Here is a 24,763-nt window from a genome sequence, read left to right on the forward strand (position 1 = left end):
GTCGGTCCAAGGAATGCACAGGTGAGTGTCGTGTTGTGCGTCGTTGTCTAAAGCGCACGCCGTTACGAACTGACTGGGTATGTGCTTAAATCACGGTATATAAGCTACCCTGCGTGCGTGGCGCATTGGGTTCACGGGTGTAGCCAGCGTCGGCTCACAGGGCACGCCTCCGCCCCGCCGCCTCAAAATTTCTCTGTATCAAGTTTTTGAGAATATGGAACACTTGCTATCACGGCTGCGCAACCACCAGTACCACATACATGTGATGCAAACGGGCGCCAAAGCACTGCGACGCGACAGGAGACGACCCCCGAATCTGCGGGATACCAGGCGTAAAATGCAGTGCGACAACACTAACATGGCATCCCCTCGCCAAAACAAGCAAAAAAAATGTTGTCTTTTCCACACGTTGCGTTAGTCAGTTTGTTCCCTTTGTCACGTCGCAGGCTGGCTGGAGGGCAAATGTTTGATGAATTAGCAGCGTGACTATTTCGGCTATTTGGGTATCAATTACCTTGGGGGTACAGCGCAACACTTTAACGGGGACGTAGAAAAGACTGTGATAAGAGTTGACTTCCAACTGAGCTTCTGTACCTAATCTTTAAAAAATTCGCATTAGATTCATCATTAGATTATCGCATATCAATGATTGGTATACCTCGTAAAATTATTGAACGCGTTTTATGTTCGAATAGTGTAAGTTCCTTGAGTTAATAATTTTTCTGTAATGCGCAACATGGTTCTGGTAACAATTTCATCGCGTGAAACAGTCTTTCGCCAAATACTTTCGTGCCATTTTCCGTCCTCCCTCATACTTTCATTGCATGTTCCTTTATTTCAGCAGAGCGTTCGATAACGTTTGCCGTAAACTGCTTTCTAAGGTTAGTTTGCTAACATGGGACTGCAAACTTATAACCTTTACAGCGAATAACGTTATTTCTCCGTTACGTCACGTTAACTCCAGATTACCCTGAGGATAGATCGCAGAGCCTCATTTTATTAACTTACATTAATAATTTGCCTCCTTGTGCGTCCTGTAACGTTCACTTTTTCACGGGCGACGGTTCTATATACTGAGAAATAAATGGCCATAACGATGCTAACATTGCGACGCGACATTGACGCCATAAACAAATTGTCATCTCTGGCTATTCAAGCTGCACTGTACTAAGTACAAATCTTAGATATTTCAAATGATTCTGCAAATAATGGCTCATATTCCCCTCAAAACTCTTTCCTTGAGTCTGTAACATGCTACCGATAAGCTGGCGCTCATATTACTTCTGATCTTAACTGATCAGTTCACGTTACCAGCTTCAATGCCAGGGCTAACGGTAGATACATTTGTCGCAACCTCCGCACAACCCCTAGGTGTCCTGAATTCATGCCTTATAAAACACTAATCCAGAGTCAACTAGCGTACCCTGCGGATCTCTGGGATCTTGAAACATACCCCCGCAGGGGCGTGCGCGTCAGCAGGCGTTTGGTGTGTTGCGGCACCACATACTCGCGCACACGAACGTTGGACCCTTCCGCGTGTAGCCGTGCTCGGCTTAGCCGTGTCCGGGTAAAGTGAGATCCTGGGGGTTCAGCCGACGCCGAGTGTTCGAACCTTTAAGGCCCCCCGGCGGAGGCAACACACCTCTTTGGCCTCTGCTTCATGTAGACGGCACCACCGGACTGACCCACCCGAGGGAAATCGGCAGTCGTCTTTTCCTGTCCCCCTCTTCAATCTTTTTCTGTCGTTAACTTTCAATCGTTCCTATGTTCTACTCATTTATTCTTGCTTCAGAATTTCCGCGCTGCAAGGGTTAACCGTGTGTAATACATTCAACTTTGGGTATATATATTAGGTTATCGTGGCGGTGTATAGTTGGCATCTGCAGGTTTCTTGGAACCTGTAGCGTCCCCTTGTTACGCTCGGTGGTGGGTGGCTACCACCGCCACCGAATTTTGAAACCATTCAAGGGCAGAAGCGTTCCCGCGACTTTGAGATCGGCCTCTGCAGAGAGGTCGCACAGAAGCAACTTTCCAGTTCTTTTTAAAACCAAGCGAAGACACATTCCCGAAATACCACGTTCTTCACACTGAAGGCAATACCGCTGTTGGAAAACTGTCACCATTCGTAGTTTTTAAACATTTAGCAAACACAATTGGACCTGGTTACAAGGCCTGAAAGATGGATGGAGGAGACGTCCTCCTTGAACTGACAAAGAAAAATCAAATAGGAAATCTCTCCGAACTCACCAGTATTGGTGACAACAAAGTGACAATATCTCTACGCCGTTCACTCAACACAAGCAGGGGAGTTATGTCAGAAGATTTCCAGAACCTCAGTGATGAAGAGTCCCTCGAAGAATTTCAGGAACAAAACTTAATTAATGTACAGAGAAACACACTACGAGGAAATGACCAAGAGATGGCGACGAAACATGTGATATTGACATTTGGTAGCAGCACTGCGCCTAGTTCACTCGGCGCAGGATATTTGAAAATCAACGACATACCGAAACCGAGGCGGTGTTTTAAGTGCCAGAAGTTCGGGCATGCACCAGAATCATGCAGAGGCAAAGAAACATTCGCGAAACATAGTGCCGATTACAATCCTTATGATAACTGGAATGCTTCCGCACTATGTGTCAATTCCAAGGGGAATCATCCTGCTTACTCGCGGAGTTCTTACTGAAAAAGATAAAAAGAAATCATCAGAATCACAGTAAAGGAATAGATTTCATTCTTTAAAGCGAGGAAAAGGCTAGGGTACTTACCTAAAGTAAGCTATGCCAGCGTGACGCGGTAGGCGGCAGCGCCACACCTGTTTCAGGAGCCTACAGGGTCCACGTCTTTCCTTTCTTTCTTCCTTCCTTCCTTCCTTCCATCCTCCCCCCCCCTTGGTGGTCGCAGCAGCCAGTGCTGCTCCATCATCATCGAAGACGGGCCGGCAGACCGGACTGCCACCGGGCCCAAAGTTGAACCGAACCCGAGGGCCCGGGATGCGCGTCTCGGCGCCTGGCTCTCGATCGTCCATATTTGAAACGGAACAGCGCGTTTTTCACGGGGACAAGCAGGGAAAAACGACACGGCAACGACAACACAATATGTCTTACCAACTCGCCCAAACGTCTGTTTTATCGATCGTCCAGAGCCTCGGAAAAGGCAATGGAGGTCGTTCCGAAAACCCCGGCGTCATTGATGCCAAAAATCTGCGCTCCTTGAAACGCTCTAAGAGGGAGAAACGTATTGTAACTCTGCCGAGAAAGCGACAGGTAACCTGGACGGTAACCGCCCTTAACGCGAGTAATGAACTTTTTAATATGTCACCTAAAGCTACTCAGCTCACACAAATGTTTTTTTTTCAATTCCAATAGAATGGCTTTCATCTTTTATTTTCACAATCCAGGTTACATCAAATACATCCTAAATAAGTTATCATCAGTAGCATTCAGCCTTCAAGAAACAAACCTAGGGCCAATGAACAGTCTATTGCCTAAATGTTTTACCGTTGTCCGAAGGAACCGCAAACACTCTAGCCGTTTGTCAGGAGGAGTCGCCATAGTCGTTCAGGACGGCGCCCCTACACGAAATGTTCAGTTGAATGACTTTCGAGGCTGTCACCGTCCCCGTTATATCGCATAAAACCATCCCCATCTGCTCACTTTAGGTTCCGCCCTATACTCATTTTACTACTAGGCATCTGGAAAACCTAGTACACCAGTTGTCGCAGCCTTTTGATTTAGTAGGAGATATTAATGGCCATTGTACCCTCTGGGGCAGCGATAGAACATACCAAAGAGGGCCAGTAATCAATGATTTTATTTTGTCCAACAGCGTATGTCTTTTAAACTCGGATTGACCAACGTAGTTTTCGCCAAGCTGAAGCAAATTTAGCTGTCTCGATTTAGCCTTCTGCTCTTAGTCTGTCTTTAGGGATCTTAAGAGGGAAGTACTCGACACGTCATATGGAAGTGCGGTCATTTGCGGCATTTATCAAGCTATTATCCACATTACCTACCATAAACTCTAAGCCACGTCTCTGTAAAAGGCATCTTGCCGACTGGCAGCTTTCCGTGAAATATGCCAAACTCGAAGAAGTCTTTTGAAATGAACTCAGCGTAAATGAAATTATTGAAAAGTTCACTACAATTTTGATTTCAGTGGAAGAAAAGGCAATACATCTGGCATGTAGCCTTGTGCGCAAAACAAATTTACCCCTGGTGGATTCCTGAGTGCGCAGAAGCAAAAAAATACTTCAAATAGGGCCTGGGGCATATTATGAAGACACCCCAGAAATATCAGCCTCTAAAACAGGCCTAAACCAAAGCACGATTTAGCAGAAGGCAGGCAGAAACATTTTTGGGAAAGAAATACATATCTTCAATAAACAGTTCCATCACATCTAAACGAATGTGGGAACCAGGTTGTAAAGTTTCGGGGAGATTAATCATCTTATACAATACCGTCACTGACAAGTCCAGGCACATAAACAATACAAGAACAGGCAGATATACTTGATGAATATTTGTGTGGTGTATCCAGTTCAGTGAATTATACAAAATAATTTTTACAGTAGTCTGCTGAAAAACAGAAGCTGCCCACTACTGGCGCGTCAAATGAAATGCTCAATTCCCCCCTCCCCTCACACAGCAAGAAATAAACAGTTCTTTCTTCAAGGAAAAACACAGTGCCAGGTCCTGACCGCATTCACTACGCCATGCTGGCTCATCTATCTCAAGCGTCTGTAGAAGCTCTCCTTAAATTTTCCAACATAATCTGCGAATCTGCTTTAATACCGGAAGAGTAGAAAAGGCAATAATTGTTCCATTTCTCAAAGCTGCTAAGTCTCCAACATCCACAAGCAGCTACAAACCCGTTGCCCTCACGAGCCGTTTGGCAAAATCATATGAAGGCATTATCGATATAAGACTCTCATTTATTTTAGAATCAAGAAACGTTATAGACCCCCACCAGTATAGATACAAAAGGGGTTGGTCAACTACTGACCATCTTGTCCATCTAGAACATGAACTTCGATGTGCATTTTTTACAAAAACCACACTGTATTACAGTTGTCTTCAATTAAGAGAAAGCCTGTGATACCACATGGAAATATGAAATTTTCAGAGACCTGGCTGACCTCGGCATCCGTGGTAAAATGCTGAACTGCCTAGCTGATTTTATGTCAGAACATTTCAGGTTCGTCTGGGCTCAGTACATTCCGATACAATTACACAGGAAAATGGCGTTTCGCAAGATTGTGTTCTGAGCACGACAATCTTTATTGTAAAAATGAACTCAGTTAGTAAGATAATACCGACGTCTCTTATGCACTCTCTATACGTAGACGATGTCCAAGTGGGTCGCCGCGCCTCAAGATAAACTTACACAATGGGCTAACAAAAATGGTTTCTGGTTCTCCACACAGAAAACTGTTGCTGTTTTGTTCTCTCAGAAACGAGGTCTACACAGTGATCCAGTCCTAACATTGAATAACGCCATACTGCCGGTGAAAGAAGACTAAGTTTTTACGAGTAACCTTTGACACCAAACCAAACTTCCTAGCTCACATAAAAGCAATGAAGATAAAAACAGATAAAACGCTAAATATCATTAACGTTTTGTCTCGTAAGCATTGGGGTTCCGACCGAACGTGCCTTTTACGTATCTACCGGTCTCTTGTGCGCGGCATTCTAGATACGGCTGCCTGGTTTATGGCTCAGCCAGGCAGTCTTACATTCGGCGACTTGATCCAGTACATAACCTGGGACTGTGGTTAGCAAGTGGTGCCTACCGAAAATCACCTGTCCAAAGTTTACTCCTTCACTGTAATGAACCCCCCTTACAGCAGCGCGGAGCGTTACTCACTTTTTCCTATGTGCTCAAAGTTCAGTCCTCACCACAACACATATGCTACAACATCGTCACACAGTGCATCTCACGACTGCACTACACAAAGAAACCGAACATTATTAAGCCGCTTGTCCTGCGATATGAGCAATATTTTTGGGAGTATGAGATCCGTCTCGAAGTCCTCCAGATTGCCAAAAAACCACGAAGATTGCCCCGTGGTACGATTTCACAGTTATGTGACTGGACATTGGCACATTTAAAGAAAAGACACCGGACACCAACATATTATACAAGAATTCCGTGCTCTTTAGGACAAATATCAAAATAACATGAATTCGACACTGATGGCTCTAAACAGAACACGAGGGTCTTGGGGCAGTTACAGAAAACTGGGAAACAAATATTCGTCTACCAAAACATGCCTCTACTCTCACTGCTGAAGTTTATGACGTATGGGTTGTAGTTAAAACGATTATCACTGGCGAACACAACAACAGTCACATACACTGATTCCTCAAGTACAGTGAAGGCTCTAAATCTGAAATCTGAATGTGAACCCATGCTAGGGGATATACTAAACATGGTTGCGCTTAACAAATACGGGAGATAAATTCGTTTCTGCTGGATACCAAGTCAGGTCGGCATACCGGGTAACGAAGCAGCTGATAGATGTGCACTCATGGCAGCCTGCAAAGACATAACAAACACAGCACTTCCATATAAAGATAATATCCGTGCCATTAGGAAGGCCTTAACGTCAAAGTGGCAACACGAATAGGACCATTTTACAAACAAGCTACATCACACTAAACCCGTATTTGGTGAATCGAAGTCGTGTAACCACCAGGAGTGGTTCCGTTAAGTAGTACTATGCCGACTACGCATTGGGCACACACACCTCACAAAGAATTATTTACTTACGAAAGAGGACGCGCCAACATACAAAAAATGCCAAGAACCACTAACAGTCATGCATATATTACTCACATGCACACATATTGAACTAGGAAGACGAAATATTTTGCACAACCCATATAAATACATACCTTTACATCCTGCTGTAATTTTAGATGATTAGATAGTCCCATTACCTGACGTACGTAAATTCCTAGACACTGGCTTTTTACAGAAAATAGAGATTAACACAGCCTTTCGCCTATGAAATAGTATTATAAAACACCTTTTCTTTGGCACAGCCTAAGCCGCTTTTGCGCCACTAAACCACGTTTAACTAACTTAACACATACCAATTTCATAGTACTGAAATTGATCAGAATAACTCTTCTCGTTTGGTTCTCAATTGCTATCGCCGTACAGCAAGCATAACAGAAATTAAAGCTAGCTGCAACGCAGCTCTGCAGCAATTCATCGTAAATTTCCACTTTCATGCTTATTCCATAACATAGACTACCATCCAGCTTAGCGCAATCATATAATTAATCTCCTTTCATAAATGTCTACCATCCTCATGAAGTGAGAGCTGTTTTGGGCCAAGCACAATCAATCCTATCAGCAGGCTCTCATCCCGCGTATTTAATCGAACGTGCTGCGGCGTTGCATCGAACGCGGCGCGATACAGTGCCGTGACTGTTTTTGGGGACTTGAGTGTTTATCCTGCGCATGTGCAAGGCGAGGTGACAGTTTTCTTCGTTGCTGTGACACGGCCTGCAGCTCCAGGAGGAGTTCGAAGGACACCTGCTGGTGTTCACTTCAGTCCTCCCCAGCAGGTCGGCAGCAGCGGCGTGCATAGTTCCAGCTCTCGCCTTTCAGAGGCAGTGTAGGCTCCCGTTTACAGCAAGTTCTATTGCAGCTGAGCTCGCAGGGCTCTACCTGGCTGCCGACCTCCTTGCTGAGCATCCTCCCCAGCAGCCGGTGGCGATGTTGTGCGACTCTAAGTCAGCGCTACAGGCCCCTATCAACCCACGGCGGGCAGGACTTACAGGGGTGCCGCTGCTTGCCAAAGTAACGGCCCTAGCCACCGCCTGAATCGAAATATCCTTCCACTGGCCGCCCTCACATGTCCGTATAGCCAGCAGCAAGGATGCGGATACCTGTTCCAAAGCTGCCGAACATGTAGTCCCGGTTACCAGAGGGGTAGCGGCTTCGGACTACATGAGATATCCGCTACGGTTCCTGCTTACCTCCATTCACCCGGACCTTCGAGTGGCTAGTGGCAGCTCCCGCACGCCGCTTCCAGAGATCGGCCTCTCCACAAGAGACCGTTCCACGTCCTGCGCTTAAGGAATGGCTGCACCGGGACTGCGGCCCAGCTGTACGCCAAGGGCCGCATCGTGTCAGCTGCCTGCAAGAAGTGCGGGAACCCCGAGACTCTGGAGCACGTTCTCTGTGCGTGCCCATCCTTGACGCAGAAAGGCTGTATAGTTTTCAACATTTGCAGACGCCATGGCTTTCCAGCGGCCACATAGATTGACCTACTGTAACCGGTGTGTCTCCGGCTCCCTTCGCTGCGAAGCCTGCTGGAGTTTATAAGTTCAACTGCAATAGACGCCCTGTAAGCGCCCGCTACAACGCCGGCCACGTTACTGAGGACTGCCACCTGTCGCGTATAATGGAGTCTATTAGGCAACGATCCTCCAACTTGCTCTATCATCTTTCACTTGCCACTTCCTCTCCCCTGACGACGCTTCGCCGTGCTCCCTCACGGGTGGCAGAATCAAGAGTCTTTCCTTTCTTTAGATCACTATCATCATCATTATTATCGCGGCCTCTAGGCCAGATGGAATAAAGACGTTTCACAAGTACGTCTCGGCGTCTTGTCGCATTGAACTGGCGACGGGGAGGGGATGCTGCAAGATGCACTGAAAATGGCTACGTCGGGCGCAACACTTGGCAAGCTGCCGGAGTTGGACCCGGACACCGGGGACTACCTATAAGCTAGAGGTGGACAAAGCCTACCTCGAGCTTTTCCAATCCTTCATCGCCGCCAACGACATTGCAAGAGAAAAGAAACTACACGTCTTCTTGACTACAATTGGCGAAAAGGCTTACGGAACGCTCAGGAGCTTGCTTCTTCCAAGGAAGCCCAGAAGGTGTCATTAGAGGACGGCGTTGGTGCACTGGAACCGTACTACACTCCCAAGAGTTCCGTGGTGACGGAAAGGTATCGCTTCCACCGACGAAAACAAGTATGAAAGCGTGACCGACTTCATTGTCGGTCTCAAGAAATTGTCAGCAACGTCCGCGTTCGGCGCGTTTCTAGAGGAAGTTCTGCGGGACCGAATAATCGCTGGACTTCAAACAGATGCTATACGCTGCCGACTGTTAACCACGCCTGGCGCTGAACTAACCTGGGAACCGGCTGCACCATTTTTGCGGCTATGGAAGTCATGTCGAAAGACAGTCAGCAGATGGCCTCGACGAGAAGCGAAGTCCTCGCTGCGGACGTCTCCGACCTTCACCGACAAAGACAGGTAACAGGATGGCTTCAACAAGCAAGTGTTGGCAAAAACACCTAGAGCAACGCATTGGCGAAGGCAGTGGCACGTTCAATGGTGTGATGGCCGGGCATCTATAATGCTACAGAACAAGTGGTACGCCAATGTAAAGCTTGCCAATCTGTGCTCCCTTTGGTGCCGCCAGTACCCTTGTGTTAGTGGCGAGTGAGCGACTGTCCGTGGGAAAGGGTGCACTTAGATTTTGCAGCTAAGGAAGCGACTATGTTATTGACCGCTGTGGATGCATATTGAAATGGTTCGAAGTGAAAATTATGCGTTATAGGACAGCTATGAAAACAGTGGAACATGTACGTTCTGTTTGCATCGCATGGGCTTCCAGCTGAGATTGTTAGCGATAACGGCTCTCAGGTTGTTACTGCATATTTTGAACTATTCTTGAAAGCGAACGGCGTGAAACGTACGCTCAACCCGCCGTGGTTGCTCAGTGGCTATGGTGTTGGGCTGCTGAGCACGAGGTCGCGGGATCGAATCCCGGCCACGGTGGCCGCATTTCGATGGGGGCGAAAACACCCGTGTGCTTAATTGAGGTGCACGTTAAAGAACCCCAGGTGGTCAAAATTTCCGGAGTCCTCCACTACGGCGTGCCTCATAATCAGAAAGTGGTTTTGGCACGTAAAACCCCAAATATTATTATGAAACGTACGCTCACGCAATCGTACGACCCACAATCAAACGGCGCGGCCGAACGAGCAGTACAAACTGCAAAGCAAGCGCTTCTTAAGCAGCTACTAAAAGATGAAGGGAAAGGGGAAATGCGATCGTTGCAGCACAGAATTGAGAACTTTTTGCTTTCTTACCACACAACGCCCCGGTACATTCAAGGGTAAAACGCCCGCTGAACTCTTTCTGCGACGCAAACTGTGAACTCTGCTAACATTGCTCCAATCATATCTTAGGAGTGAACTGCTGGACAAGGTGGAAAGAGTGAGTACTAGAGACAATCGGCGGGGTATGTCGTGATATTTTCTGCCGGCGATTCTGTTTTTGTGCGCTCAGTGCGAGGTGAGGTTACTAATCAGTTGCCCGGAAAAGGGGGGGGGGGTGACACGAATGAAATCGCCATTTACCGAACGGTCCATTGTTAAAAGGAACGCCGGAGCACGTGGCGTCTGCTCTGCTCCACTAACCGGCGGCGGCAACGAACTTCGCGCAGGCGCAGTGAGCGCAGTGGGCGGTGCTCTTTCGTTGTCTGCTACTGTATGCTGCCGTACTTCGGATCTTCGAAAAGAAAACCGTTCACGCGTTGTTAAAGTTGGCCGCAGACTGCTTGGTCATGCTCGGATAGCTAGCCCTTGCAAGGTTGAAAGAGAATTAGATGGTGCGAAATATTACCTTGGTTATTTCTGCCATTTAATCTCCCGAGGCAAACAGGAAACATTTCCAGACGTCTCTGTGGCGCAACTGTATTAGAAGGCACTACTGCATATTTGCGTTGCTGGTGTCCGTAGGCTGAACAAGCGCCTTTAAAGAGCATTGAATAGAATTCACAGTGGTAAACTTGATGGGGAAACGTATTAGTGTGTGTAATGCGTTAGGCTTCCGCAGTTGCAGAAACGTTACTAACTAGCGGATGCTGAAGTATAGCACCATGGTAAATTGTCCTAAAGCTTTAGGTTGTGAATGTTTACAAATGGTGCCATTCTGATCATGGTAGCCATATGAGGGTATGCGTTCAAAATACTGATTGCTATAACCTTTTTGTTGGGACTTCACGTCAAAGGTGCTGTTAGAAACTTCTGCCATCTTGTTGGGCTTTAAGAAAAAAGTCACGTCGCCGTTTGCCTCCCACACTGCCTTCATTCTTGAACGAATATTTGCATACAAGGCTTCACAGAAGGACGCATTTTGCTTCAAACGCTCCCATTCGGCGTTGACAGCGCTCCAAAGCCTGCCCGCGGAGAGCCCATGCAGGCACTGACTTGCTAGAGCCTTCTTCCTAGTCCGCAAAACGTTTTATGTGGGGTTCAAGTCAGGAGACTGCGATGGCCAGCTCAGAACTTCCACTTGATGTCGCTGGAGAAAAGTGATAGAGCTTTATTTGCCGTATAGAGAGGGGAGTTGCCGTGTTGAAATCGGAAGTCATGCGGCTGGGAAGGACCATTTGCAGCATGAAGGAGGGCAACTTGTTCGATGACGTCACAGTATTTGACTGCCGTGAATTTTCCTTCCAGCCTGACGAGAGGCCCGAGGACATCCTTTGTCATGCAGCCTTACATGCTGACGACTGTTCTTTCGCTTGCAGCGAGCCGCTGGATGTATTCCGGCCTGTAGCTGAAGTATGAAATAACGGAGGTTCAGTAAACACATCCTATCATTTGCAATGCGCACCATGAGGCAATGGAAGTCGTGGACCTTTTCATTAAACTGGAAGTTCTTGCGTACTCAATGCTGCATCGCGTTCAGTATCGCTCCACTATAAATAATGTTCAGCTTGTTGCACGCAAAGCATTTTACAGAATGGAACTATGGAACTACAAATTGCTTCGGAAAACTCGAACCACAAGAAATGACACTGCTCTTCCTGGTTTGTCTCCGGCATAAGAAGCTCCTGGAATGTAATGTAGTGTGATGTGCCATCGTTGATGCCATTGCTACACATTAGCCACCATTTGTATACATTGCGACCAGAAAAAAATCGTCCGCACGTTTTTCAAGCTACTATTCAAATAATTATTTGGGAGCAGTTTGCCCTATTGTCAACCGTGATAGGCCCCGCGTGATATGACAGGCAGGATTCCGTAAATGACACTACATATTATTTTATGAAACATCGCTCCCTTTAACAAACTCGTCCAGGAATTCTCAGAAATGGAGAGGCGAGTTTACAATTATCAATAATGAAAACGAAAAATCGTGCAAGGAGCAACATTATAATAGTAAAGGTATATATTACCGAGGGCAGTCAGGGCGTTAATGCTTTTCTGGCGCCGTATTATGAAACGTTCACCTTCGGCGATAGTTTCGCCGCCGTGGTAGTCGCGTTCAATGAATCAAGCGAATGCTTGCCCGTGACGTCAGCGTGCTACCAATACGCGCTGAGCAACGCTTTGAGAGAGCGCACCGTGCGAGTCCAGAGCAGTTGGGGTGTTTTCGAGTGTAGTGGCCGCATTACGGCTTCTGCGCACTGACTACTACTTGTTACGGCTGCTTTAGGTAAAATAAATTGAATAAAGAAGTGTAAAACGTTTCGTTTTAAATTAATCAACAAATATCGCCGTAGAACAATGCGTGTAAGGCGCCACCAATAAGGCTACTATAAACTACCACCTACATTATCCCTTATCTGTACTACACTCCACCACCAACCGATCGCCAAAAGACGTGTTCTTTAATTCAATATATGTCAAGAGCACCCATCGACACCATGACGTTAAAATGACAAAGGCCGGAACTGCTAGATGGCGCTGTTTATTTTCCGGTTTTCCTAAAACTTCCAGTCCGGGCTCGCCGTTGGTGGAGGCGCGGCCAAGGCGATAGTCTCGCGGAAGGCGTACGTTTTAGAATACGGGCCCTGGTAGCAACAGGTGGTAAAAGTAGACTCGTCATTGAAGACGACCCTCTTCCAATCCTGCGCCGTTCAGCCTGCCTGACGCTGCGCAAACTGGAGCCGATTCTCCTTGTTAGCGGTGCGAAGGAGAAGCTTCTGTGCAGCTGTCCTGCTTTTTAACCTAGCCTGATACAAGCGCAGCTTCACAGTTGTCGTTGAAGCGTTTAGTCCAAGGCTTTCTTTGATATCTTGAACAGAAGCACGAGGTCTACAGCCACAGCAGCTACAATGGCGAGGTCTTGCGCATGGCTCTCGGACCGACGCCGTGGCTTACTAGGAGCGTCGGTTGCTCTCATAAGATCGAACAATTCTATTAACTGTTTTGAGCGGCCTCTCATTAAACCTTAATATAGAGCGTTGCCTCTACTTCCCTAGCCACAGTTCAACAGTACGCTTACTTTCATCGTATGGCACTCGATCCATCGTAGAATAGCGGGAGTCGAGTTGCGTAGTAAACGTTTTCTGTAGTGGGCATTACTTTTGTATTGATAAGGTGAAGAAAATACTGCAGTCTCATTGTGGCATTCATCTGATTCTAGATCAATTCTATCACTTTTGTTCCAGCTGCAAAAAAAAGTGGATGCTTTCATACAGGTACTACGCTGCTCGTATAGTTCCTGCATGAAAGCATCCGCGACGATCATTCTTCGCGACAAACAAGCATTCTTCGCGACGATCCGAAACGTGGCGGCAGTTGTTAGCAGAAGACGAAAGAGCATCGCCAACTACGCTCACTGCGCCTGCGCGAAGCTCGTGGCCGCCGGTGGCGGAGCAGAGAAGCCGCTCCGTGCTCCGGTGTTCCCTTTCACAGTGGACTGCTCTGTACATATTTGGTACTCGTCGGAAGCCGTGTGCGATACGTACATACATGCCGATCATTTGAGGTCTTTTCTGGAAACAGACAAGAACTCTGAGCATCGTGAAACTGATTTGTCGCAAGCTGCGGAAATGCTTCAGCCAAGTTCAGCAGAACCACCGGATGCCCCTCTAGTACATCAAGCAGAAGCAGCACCGAGCCCTGACACTTCCGCACCGATCACCGTCAGAAGGTGCCGAGAGCGATGGCCTCCGGACCATTACGGTTATAGCCACTCGTAAAATAGGTGGGAAGGAGCGTTGCATCGAACGCGCGACAGCGTTGCATCGAACGCTTGGCGACGTTGCATCGAATACGCTGCCGGATGCCTTAGAACACGCACCCATAAAGCGAGATATAAGAAGGAAAAAGCATGTGCTTGCTGCGGTAAAGCTAGGCAAACGACGGAGCATGTTTTATTAGAATGTGAAGACGTCTACCCAGCGGTGGATTTAGGCACCACTGACCTCCTTGAGGCCCTGGGGTTCAGCGGGAGCAGTGGTAAAGCAAACATGTGCGCAATAGGCATTAGTAAGAGGCGAGTGGAGCATTGGTGGAAGAAAGGTAGGGAAGCGACAAAAGACGGAGACGTACAAAAGCACAGTTCCCAATAGGGGATCAGAAAAATTGGGCATGGTAGTTCAGTGTCTTTTTTTCTTTTTTCATTGTTTAACCTAGGTAGGACATTAGGCACTATAATAGCAAGAGCTTGGTGGCGCAACCCACTGCCCCGTTCGAAAGGGGACGCTCATAACATCCATCCATGTGGCGTTGCATAGAACGCGCCGCGAGAGAATGCCGCAGCACGTTCGATGCAACACCGTGTAGCCGCCATGGTGACGTAGTGGCTTTGGCATTATGCTGCTAAGTCAAAATTTATTGTAATTTAATTCGCGTCAATGCGCGTCCGCATTGAAAATGCGGGCAAACGAAAGGAGCCTGCAAAACCAAGCATGCGAACGAATACGTTAAAGTGACACTAAAGGGAAAAATGATTTCTTCTCTATTAGTAAATTACGCTTCTACAACACCAAAAACACCGCTCTTACAACAATAAGACGTTTGGTAAGCCAGAAAAAGCGCAAGATCAAAATACGGGTGGCGACGCCTACTTAAGTTCCGGCACCTGGGGGCGGTGACGTTTGGACTTTGATGGGATCTTCTAGGACCTACTAATTATATATATAGCGGTACAGATTGACTGCATTGTGTTCTAAAGGAACCAAATATTAAACATCGCAAATTTCGGGAACCTTTATTTAGCCAACGCAGGCCAAATGGGAAAACATACTTTGGAATCCCCGACGTCACGCTGACGTTCCGGCGCTGGGGTTTCGGCGCCAAATTCAAATACTGATACTTGGACCTTTTTCTCGTCTAATAATCAAACCATTTCTTTTTTAAAATGACTGCCGAAAGGGTTCTCAAACAATGCTGCATTAGTCTAAACTGATTTATTGTTTCGCTTTAGCGTCCCATTATTATATAGGGTGTTTCACGTAACTTGTGCCAAGCATTTAAAGGAAACGATTAGTTGCACATGAAGGAAACCAACGGCATGTGGTTTGCCGACATATGCCTCTCCTTATAGTATACTTAAATTCAGCCTAATTAATGGCTAAGATTAATTATGCAACACTTTAATCATTTTAGAGCCAAGTGCGTTTCGTTGGGTTGTAGAGGGGCTTCAGACGCGACCGATCCACTTTTTCGTCGCAATGCATTCATGCTGCTTCGCGAACTCTTTCGGCTTTTAAAGAAAGCCCGCGAAATATGACATAAAGCCACGTGACTGCGCCGAGCCTGACGCTTATCTGGGACGTCGGCGCTTCATTTTGGTGTGCCACCACCAAAGATGCTGACGCACTGTGAAGCCGATGCCGAGAGCCGCGGCCGCTCACTTCGCTTCAGTCCGCATGCACGGTTATTCGCACGCGCTATGCGAAGGCGCGGGTCGCTCTCCACCTCCGACAAGTTGCTTTTTCATCCACTTTCACTGCCTATAACATCTATTTTATTTAATTCAGTTAGTAAGCGCAAATAACTTCCCCTATGTTGTCCATTGGTTTCTTTCTTGGCTTCTTATATGATTAATAAACACCGGGCTCCTTGGTTAATCCCCTTTCTCGTTCACGCACAAACACGCATATGCATGCATACATGCATGCACGCGCATGCACGCACGCGCACTACTGATGATGATATAGTCCGAACAACTGCCCACGAATTTATTCTGTAGAACAATGACGTGGAAATTTGTCTAAACGTAATCACGAGCGAGTCCTAAGGGGAGTGTTGTATAGTCGGAGTTAGTCGATGAGACGCTATCGGTCACTAGGTCTGCGACTAACTGAAGCCTGCTAGTCCAAATAGGACTGAGTCTTGAGTAAGTTGATTCAAATAAATTTATGTGACGGCAAACTGTCATTGAGGAACTCGCGGTAAGGTTGAAAAACCGTGCATGTCCTTCTAGCGAATAAATGAGGATGAGGAAATAAATTACGGAGAACCGGTGACGACGCCACCTTCAAGTTAAGATTGAAAAGGCTTTGGCTCAAGCTAGTCAACTGTTTACGTTCGAGTTGCACCTCATGACATTTTGAAAGAACGAGATTCAACCTAGAAAGTTGCAAAAACTCCTCGTGTGCACGAGCAGTCCATTTGTAATTGCACGAGCAGTCCATAGTGTAATTTGTAACGTGTCACGACGTCGACATTCAGATATTTGAGGGGAAGCCTTGAGTGCAAGTCTGGGGCATTCATTTGCTCCACTGCTGGTAAGGTTTTCCCAGCAGAACAAATCAAATGCGTATGTAGTCAAGCTATTTTACGAGTTTATTGGCACCTAATAGAAGTATCCCAGTTGAAAATGACAACAGAGGTTGTTTTCAGTACTACAGAAATTTCTGTTGTACAACAGGATTTTTCTGTAGTAACTACAGATTCCTGATGGAGCGACGGACTTTTCTGATGTACAACAGACATTTCTTGTTGTGACTACAGAAGTACAGTCTGTCGTATGTCTGTTGTTACAACAGAAAGCTGAAGCTCTACAACAGATTTTTGTAGTACTACAAAAAAATTTGTCATCACTACAGGCACCCTGTTGTCCCAACAGAAATGTTCCTGAAGTAACCCGAAAAAATTCTGTAGTGCTACAGAGAGCTGTTGAAATACTACAGAAACCTATTGTGGCAACAGGCCCCCAATTGTCACAACAGAAGTGTTCCTGAAGTAATGCGACCAACTTCTGTTGTGCTACAGAAAAATGTTGTACGACAGAAACCTATCATTGCAACAGGCCCCCAGTTGTCATAACAGAAGTGTTCCTGAAGTAATGGACAAACTTCTGTTGCACTACAGAGAACTGTTCCACAACGAAAACCTATCGTCGCAACATGTACCCAATGATGACAACAGAAGTGCACTGAAATTGTGCGATGCGATAAGCTTCTGTAGTGCCCAGTTGAAAATGACAAGAGGAATTCCTGTCGCAACTACAGAAATTCTGTTGTACGACAGAAGTTCTTGACGTTTCTTAATTGAGTGAAATTTCTGACGTTACGACAGAAATTCTGATGTCGCTACAGAAGCATTCTGTCGCGAAGGCCAATAGTTATGAAGTCGCAACAGAAATGTTCTGTCGCGACAACAAGAGTTCTGAAGTCGGAACAACAGCTTTATATCCTGACAGCGACTCCGACGTTACGACGCCAATTCTGACGTCGCAGCAGAAACATTCGGTCGCGACGGCCAAGAGTTCCGAAGTCGCTACAGAAGCGCTTTCCGTCGCGGCCCTTTAAAATCGTATGTGAGTTTCGCATCGGTGGTGTACAGTGTACTTTTCTCTTGCGCGGTATTCAATCACGCTTCCCTGAAGCCGGCAATGCTGATGGCACCAACGCCGGAATTAAAGTCGACGTGGCGAATAGTTATAATTGTGCCGTGACGACGCGGCACCAGCAACGCCTTACCGGCCTCCTCAAGATCGGCCGCTGATCAAAATCATACCATCTGCGGGAATGGCTGCGTATCCGTTTCATTTTTTTTTGGTAAGATGTGGCACACAGGCCTGTGGACTTACATGTGCTGTTACACTGACACATTAGTTAATTTCCCAGGAATATTTCACAAGCTTATGCGAAGCGGAAAAGAAGATTTGGGTTGTTCCACAAAGTTGCGTGAAAAGCTGTCGCGCTCGGGTATCATTAATCTGGTACAGTGCTGCCGTGAGAAGCCAGTATGCTGTCAGAAAGAACTCTCATCCACGAATGTTTATGTAGCTATTTTGCATTGAACGCACGAATTATATGCGCGCTCAAAAGTGTAAAGAACGAGAGACAACTGTCGAAACTAGCAGTAATAACACTAAAAGTCAACCTTGTCTATTTCTGAATTTCTTATTTAATATGGATATCGTACATCAAAATCGAAGTTCTAGCACTCCACGATATACCTGTCGATGGTACGAACACTCTTGCTCTTCTAGAGATGCGGTACTTGACGCGGTGGATAGCGGATCTTGGCTCTCAAAATGCAAATGTAAACATCAGCGCATCAGCACGCGTACTGTTGACATGGCCAAAATGTACGCTCGAAAAGCATGTCAGGAGTGGTGCAGTGGTGAGATGCCGGGCTCGGAATCGTGAGGTCGCAAGTTCGAATCCTAGGCGGAGACGTTATTTTTTCATTTCTCTTACTCTCATATTTTTCTTTTTTTGTACTAACAAATTTACATAGCCTTAAGGAGGTCTCTGTCAATATTTAATTAAATATTGATCAAGAACTACAGAACTTTCTACTACAGGACGTCACACTACAGACAACATAACTACAGACGACATAACTACAGACGACATAACTACAGACGACATAACTACAGACGACGGAACTACAGACGACGGAACTACAGACGACGGAACTACAGACGACGGAACTACAGACGACGGAACTACAGACGACGGAACTACAGACGACGGAACTACAGACGACGGAACTACAGACGACGGAACTACAGACGACGGAACTACAGACGACGGAACTACAGACGACGGAACTACAGACGACGGAACTACAGACGACGGAACTACAGACGACGGAACTACAGACGACGGAACTACAGACGACATAACTACAGACGACACAACTACAGACGACACAACTACAGACGACACAACTACAGACGACACAACTACAGACGACACAACTACAGACGACATAAGTACGGACGACATAAGTACGGACGACATAAGTACGGACGACATAAGTACGGACGACATAAGTACGGACGACATAAGTACGGACGACATAAGTACGGACGACATAAGTACGGACGACATAAGTACGGACGACATAAGTACGGACGACATAAGTACGGGCGACATAAGTAAAGGCGACATAAGTACGGACGACATAAGTACAGGCGACATAAGTACAGGCGACATAAGTACAGGCGACATAAGTACAGGCGACATAAGTACAGGCGACATAAGTACAGGCGACATAAGTACAGGCGACATAAGTACAGGCGACATAAGTACAGGCGACATAAGTACAGGCGACATAAGTACAGGCGACATAAGTACAGGCGACATAAGTACAGGCGACATAAGTACAGACGACATAAGTACAGACGACATAAGTACAGGCGACATAAGTACGGACGACATAAGTACGGACGACATAAGTACGGACGACATAAGTACGGACGACATAAGTACGGACGACATAAGTACGGACGACATAACTACGGACGACATAACTACGGACGACATAACTACGGACGACATAACTACGGACGACATAACTGCGGACGACATAACTACGGACGACATAACTACGGACGACATAACTACGGACGACATAACTGCGGACGACATAACTACGGACGACATAACTACGGACGACATAACTGCGGACGACATAACTACGGACGACATAACTACGGACGACATAACTACAGACGACATAACTACAGACGACATAACTACAGACGACATAACTACAGACGACATAACTACAGACGACATAACTACAGACGACATAACTACAGACGACATAACTACAGACGACATAACTACAGACGACATAACTACAGACGACATAACTACAGACGACATAACTACAGACGACATAACTACAGACGACATAACTACAGACGACATAACTACAGACGACATAACTACAGACGACGTAACTACAGACGACGTAACTACAGACGACGTAACTACAGACGACGTAACTACAGACGACGTAACTACAGACGACGTAACTACAGACGACATAACTACAGACGACATAACTACAGACGACGTAACTACAGACGACGTAACTACAGACGACGTAACTACAGACGACGTAACTACAGACGACGTAACTACAGACGACGTAACTACAGACGACGTAACTACAGGCGACGTAACTACAGGCGACGTAACTACAGGCGACGTAACTACAGGCGACGTAAGTACAGGCGACGTAAGTACAGGCGACGTAACTACAGGCGACGTAAGTACAGGCGACGTAAGTACAGGCGACGTATGTACAGGCGACGTATGTACAGGCGACGTAAGTACAGGCGACGTAAGTACAGGCGACGTAAGTACAGGCGACGTAAGTACAGGCGACGTAAGTACAGGCGACGTAAGTACAGGCGACGTAAGTACAGGCGACGTAAGTACAGGCGACGTAAGTACAGGCGACGTAAGTACAGGCGACGTAAGTACAGGCGACGTAAGTACAGGCGACATAAGTACAGGCGACATAAGTACAGGCGACATAAGTACAGGCGACATAAGTACAGGCGACATAAGTACAGGCGACATAAGTACAGGCGACATAAGTACAGGCGACATAAGTACAGGCGACATAAGTACAGGCGACATAAGTACAGGCGACATAAGTACAGGCGACATAAGTACAGGCGACATAAGTACAGGCGACATAAGTACAGGCGACATAACTACAGACGACATAACTACAGACGACATAACTACAGACGACAGAACTACAGACGACAGAACTACAGACGACAGAACTACAGACGACAGAACTACAGACGACAGAACTACAGACGACAGAACTACAGACGACAGAACTATAGACGACAGAACTACAGAAACAACGTCCCAAAATATGACAGACTGTGAAAATTTCATGTGTTTTTCAACTGGGATATGTTGCTATTTTAATAGCATGCTAGAATATAGGGTAGACATACAAGCCGGGCCAGAAATAGTGGCCATGTTTTGGGCAGACCATTTATTTCCCATTAGTTTTGCGGTCGTCATTGACTCGCTAGGAGCTTGACCGCATATTTCCTGGCAAAAGCTACTCGGTAGCTTAGCCAATAAAGTAACGTAATGAAGCAGCAGTTATCTTCCCAAAATAGAGCATGCGCTCCTTAAACATATTCGTGCACAATTCAAATTATTTTCGGGAAACTATGTCGATCACAATAGGACTAACCTTGCGGCCTTTAAAAAGCGTGAACAACTTAAACTGGCTGAAATACTAACGTAGCATTGATATTTTCGTTCTTAAATATTGGTCGAAGAGGAGCAGCAAAAAGAAAAGTTACAAAAGAAAGAACTGGAAAAACATGAACAACGCCGTACTCCATCATGTCATCTTTTGTACTTTTTCCAATGTGCACTATTCCTGCTAAAACTGTTGAACTTCAACAAGGCCCCCTCCACTTAGTTGGAATGTTTTTTCGGCTTACACGTAGCAGGGAGTCCGGTCAAATGTCACTTAGTAGCTGGTGCTACTTCCAATGTTATTGTCTTTTCCTTTGCATATGCTATTTGCTTATTAATTCGTATTTCATGTGTGGTGTAAAAATTTTTAGTGCACGCAACCGATAAAAAAAGGTACAAGTATCAGGCCTGCCAAAGCTACATTGGGCTTGACTGGCAGTGCAAGGCAGGCAGCACCAAATTGTTACAGGTACGAAAAAAGCGGCCGGGTAGACTTATTCTAATGGTGACAGAATATGAACGTACAATAAAACATAGACAAAGCAAAGAATGCGCAGCTTGTAGTGGCTACTACTATGTTTTCACATGCGACTGTGACGTCAAAAGAGGGCGTGGAAAGAAGAAAAGTAATTCTGTGTTAGATAGGTCTTACTGATCATGTTATATTGTGCTTAGTGCGTGTGTGTTAGACGCTTGGTGGCAAAGTGTTGAGAAAGGATGCAACATATGAATATTGTGTTCTTTTGCCATAATTAGTGATTGTCGAGGAACGCGATAACGTAGTTTAGGTCACAGGGAGCGGGAAGGACAAAAATATATTTCATGGACTGTGCCAACGATGCTTCAGAACTACGGTTTCCAGTAACAAGCCGTCGAAATCAGGCAAATCTCATGTTTTGAAAGTTTTTGAAACGAAGGTCTGGTATTTAGCAGCAAGCGCGAAATTGAATTCAGTTGATTTTAGCAGCGCGCGGAACAATACTCATAAACCGCAGTTGCATACCGAAGCAAGCAGTAAGCGATAACATCGGGAATCGCTTTTCCGACAGAAAATTCCATGTAGTAGCGGATTCTGTAGAGTACCCGAGACACTAATCAAAGTTTACAGCAAACCTTTTCTGGATGCGAGTTCCAAGCAACTTGTGCCAAAATATTTGAAACACGGGTAAGTAATGGGGCAACAAGTGCAAGCAGAACAATCGGGCATATGTAGGAACAATCGATGACCTAAATGCACTTTCTTTAATGTAATTGAAGTCATATGGGCTGACGTTTCGACATGTTTACACTGACGAGGTTAGCTGCGAATCACTCTAAACGTCCTCCAAATTTGAAGCGAAGAAATGGCGCTTAACAGTTGGTTGCCCGTTATACCGAAACGATGTCGTCAGCCTACTGAAAAACCATCATTGGTACCGCAGCTCTCAAGTAGTTGACATAAACATTAAATAAAAACGGGGTTTATATCCTTAGGGTACTCCAGACTTGCTCACTGAAGAGGCCCTTTGAAACGGTCCTAGTGAAACATGTTGGCGTCTGTGTTTTAATAAATCGGTAAGCACAGTAGGAAGGAACCTCGCAGTTCCAGCAAAGAAAGTTTCCACGGCCACAGTTGATGGCATTCACTGTCAAATTCTTTGCAGACGTAGATAAAGGAGCACAGGCAATCATACTCTTCCAGAGAAGACTTTAAAAATCTGCAAAATCCTCGAGAGGAAGGTATCTGCCTGTACTAGATATAAAAGCATGTTGCTGCAGCGAAATAACATTGTGCCTGTTTTAAGAAGCTAATCATAATAGTTCATAAGTAGTTTTCGAGAACTTGGGATCTGCCACAAATAATGGTTAGCCCTATAACTCTTCATCGTGTTACGTGCTCCGCTTTTGTGCAAGGAGAGAAGAATAGCGGTTGAGTTGAGTGGGAATTCTACCAGAAGAAATTGCATGGCTTAAATATAAAGACTGAACATGTTTGCTTACAGAAGAGTCTACGGAAGTCTCAAACTCATATGCCATTTATATTGCCAAGTTTATTGGCTTTTACGTTGCCAAGAATTAACTGAAGTTCCTCTAAACTAATAAGAGGGGGATGAGTGGACATGGCTATGATACCACTTTAAATACAAGAATTGGGTTCACTTCCAGGCGAAGCTAAGATAGCTAAAAATCATTGAAATCCTTTGAGACGCTCTGACAGTAGCACAGAAAATGGGTCATAATGTAACCTTCATTTTTTTAGCCGTGCATTTGCCCTTGGAGGAATAACAATCGAAGGTCTAGTTTTCTGAGAGTCAGCACTAGGATATCTGCATTTTATGGAATGTTGAATTTACTGATGTGCTGATGTCGTTTCTTTGCGCGCAGCCCACGCACGGATTTTGTCTGTGGCCGACACGTCTTGACAAAGGTCCTGTGTACGCCATTTGCGGAAAAAATAGGTTGGCGGCTAGTGGCGTGTCGGCACCGAGGCATCGTGTACATCCATCCCATTCGTCCGAACAAAGAAGTGAAGCAGGTTCTATCGCCTCATGACCACGAGTGAGTGAGAAGCATCCGAATAAATATTGAGCTTGTCTTTGCGCCTTCGTTTGCAGGGGTTTTTTAAATTTTCACTCCATGGTAGAGCAGCAAATCAAACCAGCCACGGTACTATCCTAGCCGTAGAAAAACCGCGGCATGCGGCGAACACATACTGGATATATCTTGAGTGTTCGTCTTCCGAGCTATTAGGTTACCCTTATTATGTCCCAAAAAAGGTGTACCGCACTAATACCGACAATGAATCCCATCGTGCCGCCATTGAGTTAGCGAGCGGAGACACTTGCCCACAACTTTTTCGGAATGCAGAAAGTATTGTCCGCGTCATCTATCATGTTGCCCCCTGCGGCCCACAAAGCACTTGCAAGTACTCCACCCCTCGGAGTACGGTTGCGTTGCAAAACCTTTGCATAAATTACTAATGCTGCGTAGAAACAGTGGTTTGCGTGCACCGTCACGCCATGATAAAATGCCGGTGTAGGCGCATGTCATGTGCTATAAGACTATCATCTGCGGGCTTTGCACACGTTTGTTTTGTATCTAACGGGCCGCAACACATTACAACTCTCACGCTTGTGCGGAAATTAGTGTCAAGCGAAGTTTTCTTTTGTACTTGCGCAATGGTCTTGTTAACTTATGCTAATGGCGGAAATTTTTGCACAGAATGGTGCAAATGGAATAGTGAACGTACTGTAAATAATTTAGTTCTTCTGCTTTTCTATTTGCGCGCATGCCCTATCGAACAGAGACTTGCTGAGGTACTGGCCAAGAATGGTCGCATACGCAAGATCGCAGTTGCATACAACCACCACCTGCCGAAATTCTAAATCGGGTGGGAGTTCCGGTTGTCATCATATTCCAAACGTCAGTATTAAATGTGTGGCTGTGCCTGTGGGTATCGTCTGCAATATAACTAAACTGGTTCGTGAGTGCGTATGGGTTATAGGCGTTTGAATAAAACAACATCGTTCCTTCGCTAGCTCAGCACTGCTTTCACGAGCATGAATAAGCCCAATTGGCA

The 24,763-nt window shown here is 46.0% G+C and overlaps 1 protein-coding gene across 1 annotated transcript; it reads left to right on the forward strand.

Moving 5' to 3' along the window:
• Positions 1 to 214: 214 nt before the first annotated feature.
• Positions 215 to 23,110, forward strand: LOC142584498 (uncharacterized). The gene is made up of 3 exons (XM_075694620.1): positions 215 to 332; positions 20,184 to 20,850; positions 23,098 to 23,110. The coding sequence occupies exons 1-3, from the start codon at positions 215 to 217 to the stop codon at positions 23,108 to 23,110; spliced, it is 798 nt and encodes a 265-aa protein (XP_075550735.1).
• Positions 23,111 to 24,763: the final 1,653 nt, after the last annotated feature.

The sequence above is a fragment of the Dermacentor variabilis genome, chromosome 6 (assembly GCF_050947875.1).
Source record: "Dermacentor variabilis isolate Ectoservices chromosome 6, ASM5094787v1, whole genome shotgun sequence".
NCBI lineage: Eukaryota > Metazoa > Arthropoda > Arachnida > Ixodida > Ixodidae > Dermacentor > Dermacentor variabilis.

Excerpts from the sequence above, each read along its gene's own strand:
- LOC142584498 (XM_075694620.1), top strand. The coding sequence starts at position 215 with ATGGAACACTTGCTATCACGGCTGCGCAACCACCAGTACCACATACAT. Across the intron at positions 333-20,183 it reads GAATCTGCGGGATACCAGGC|GCGACGTAAGTACAGGCGAC; the intron begins GTAAAATGCAGT and ends ACGTAACTACAG.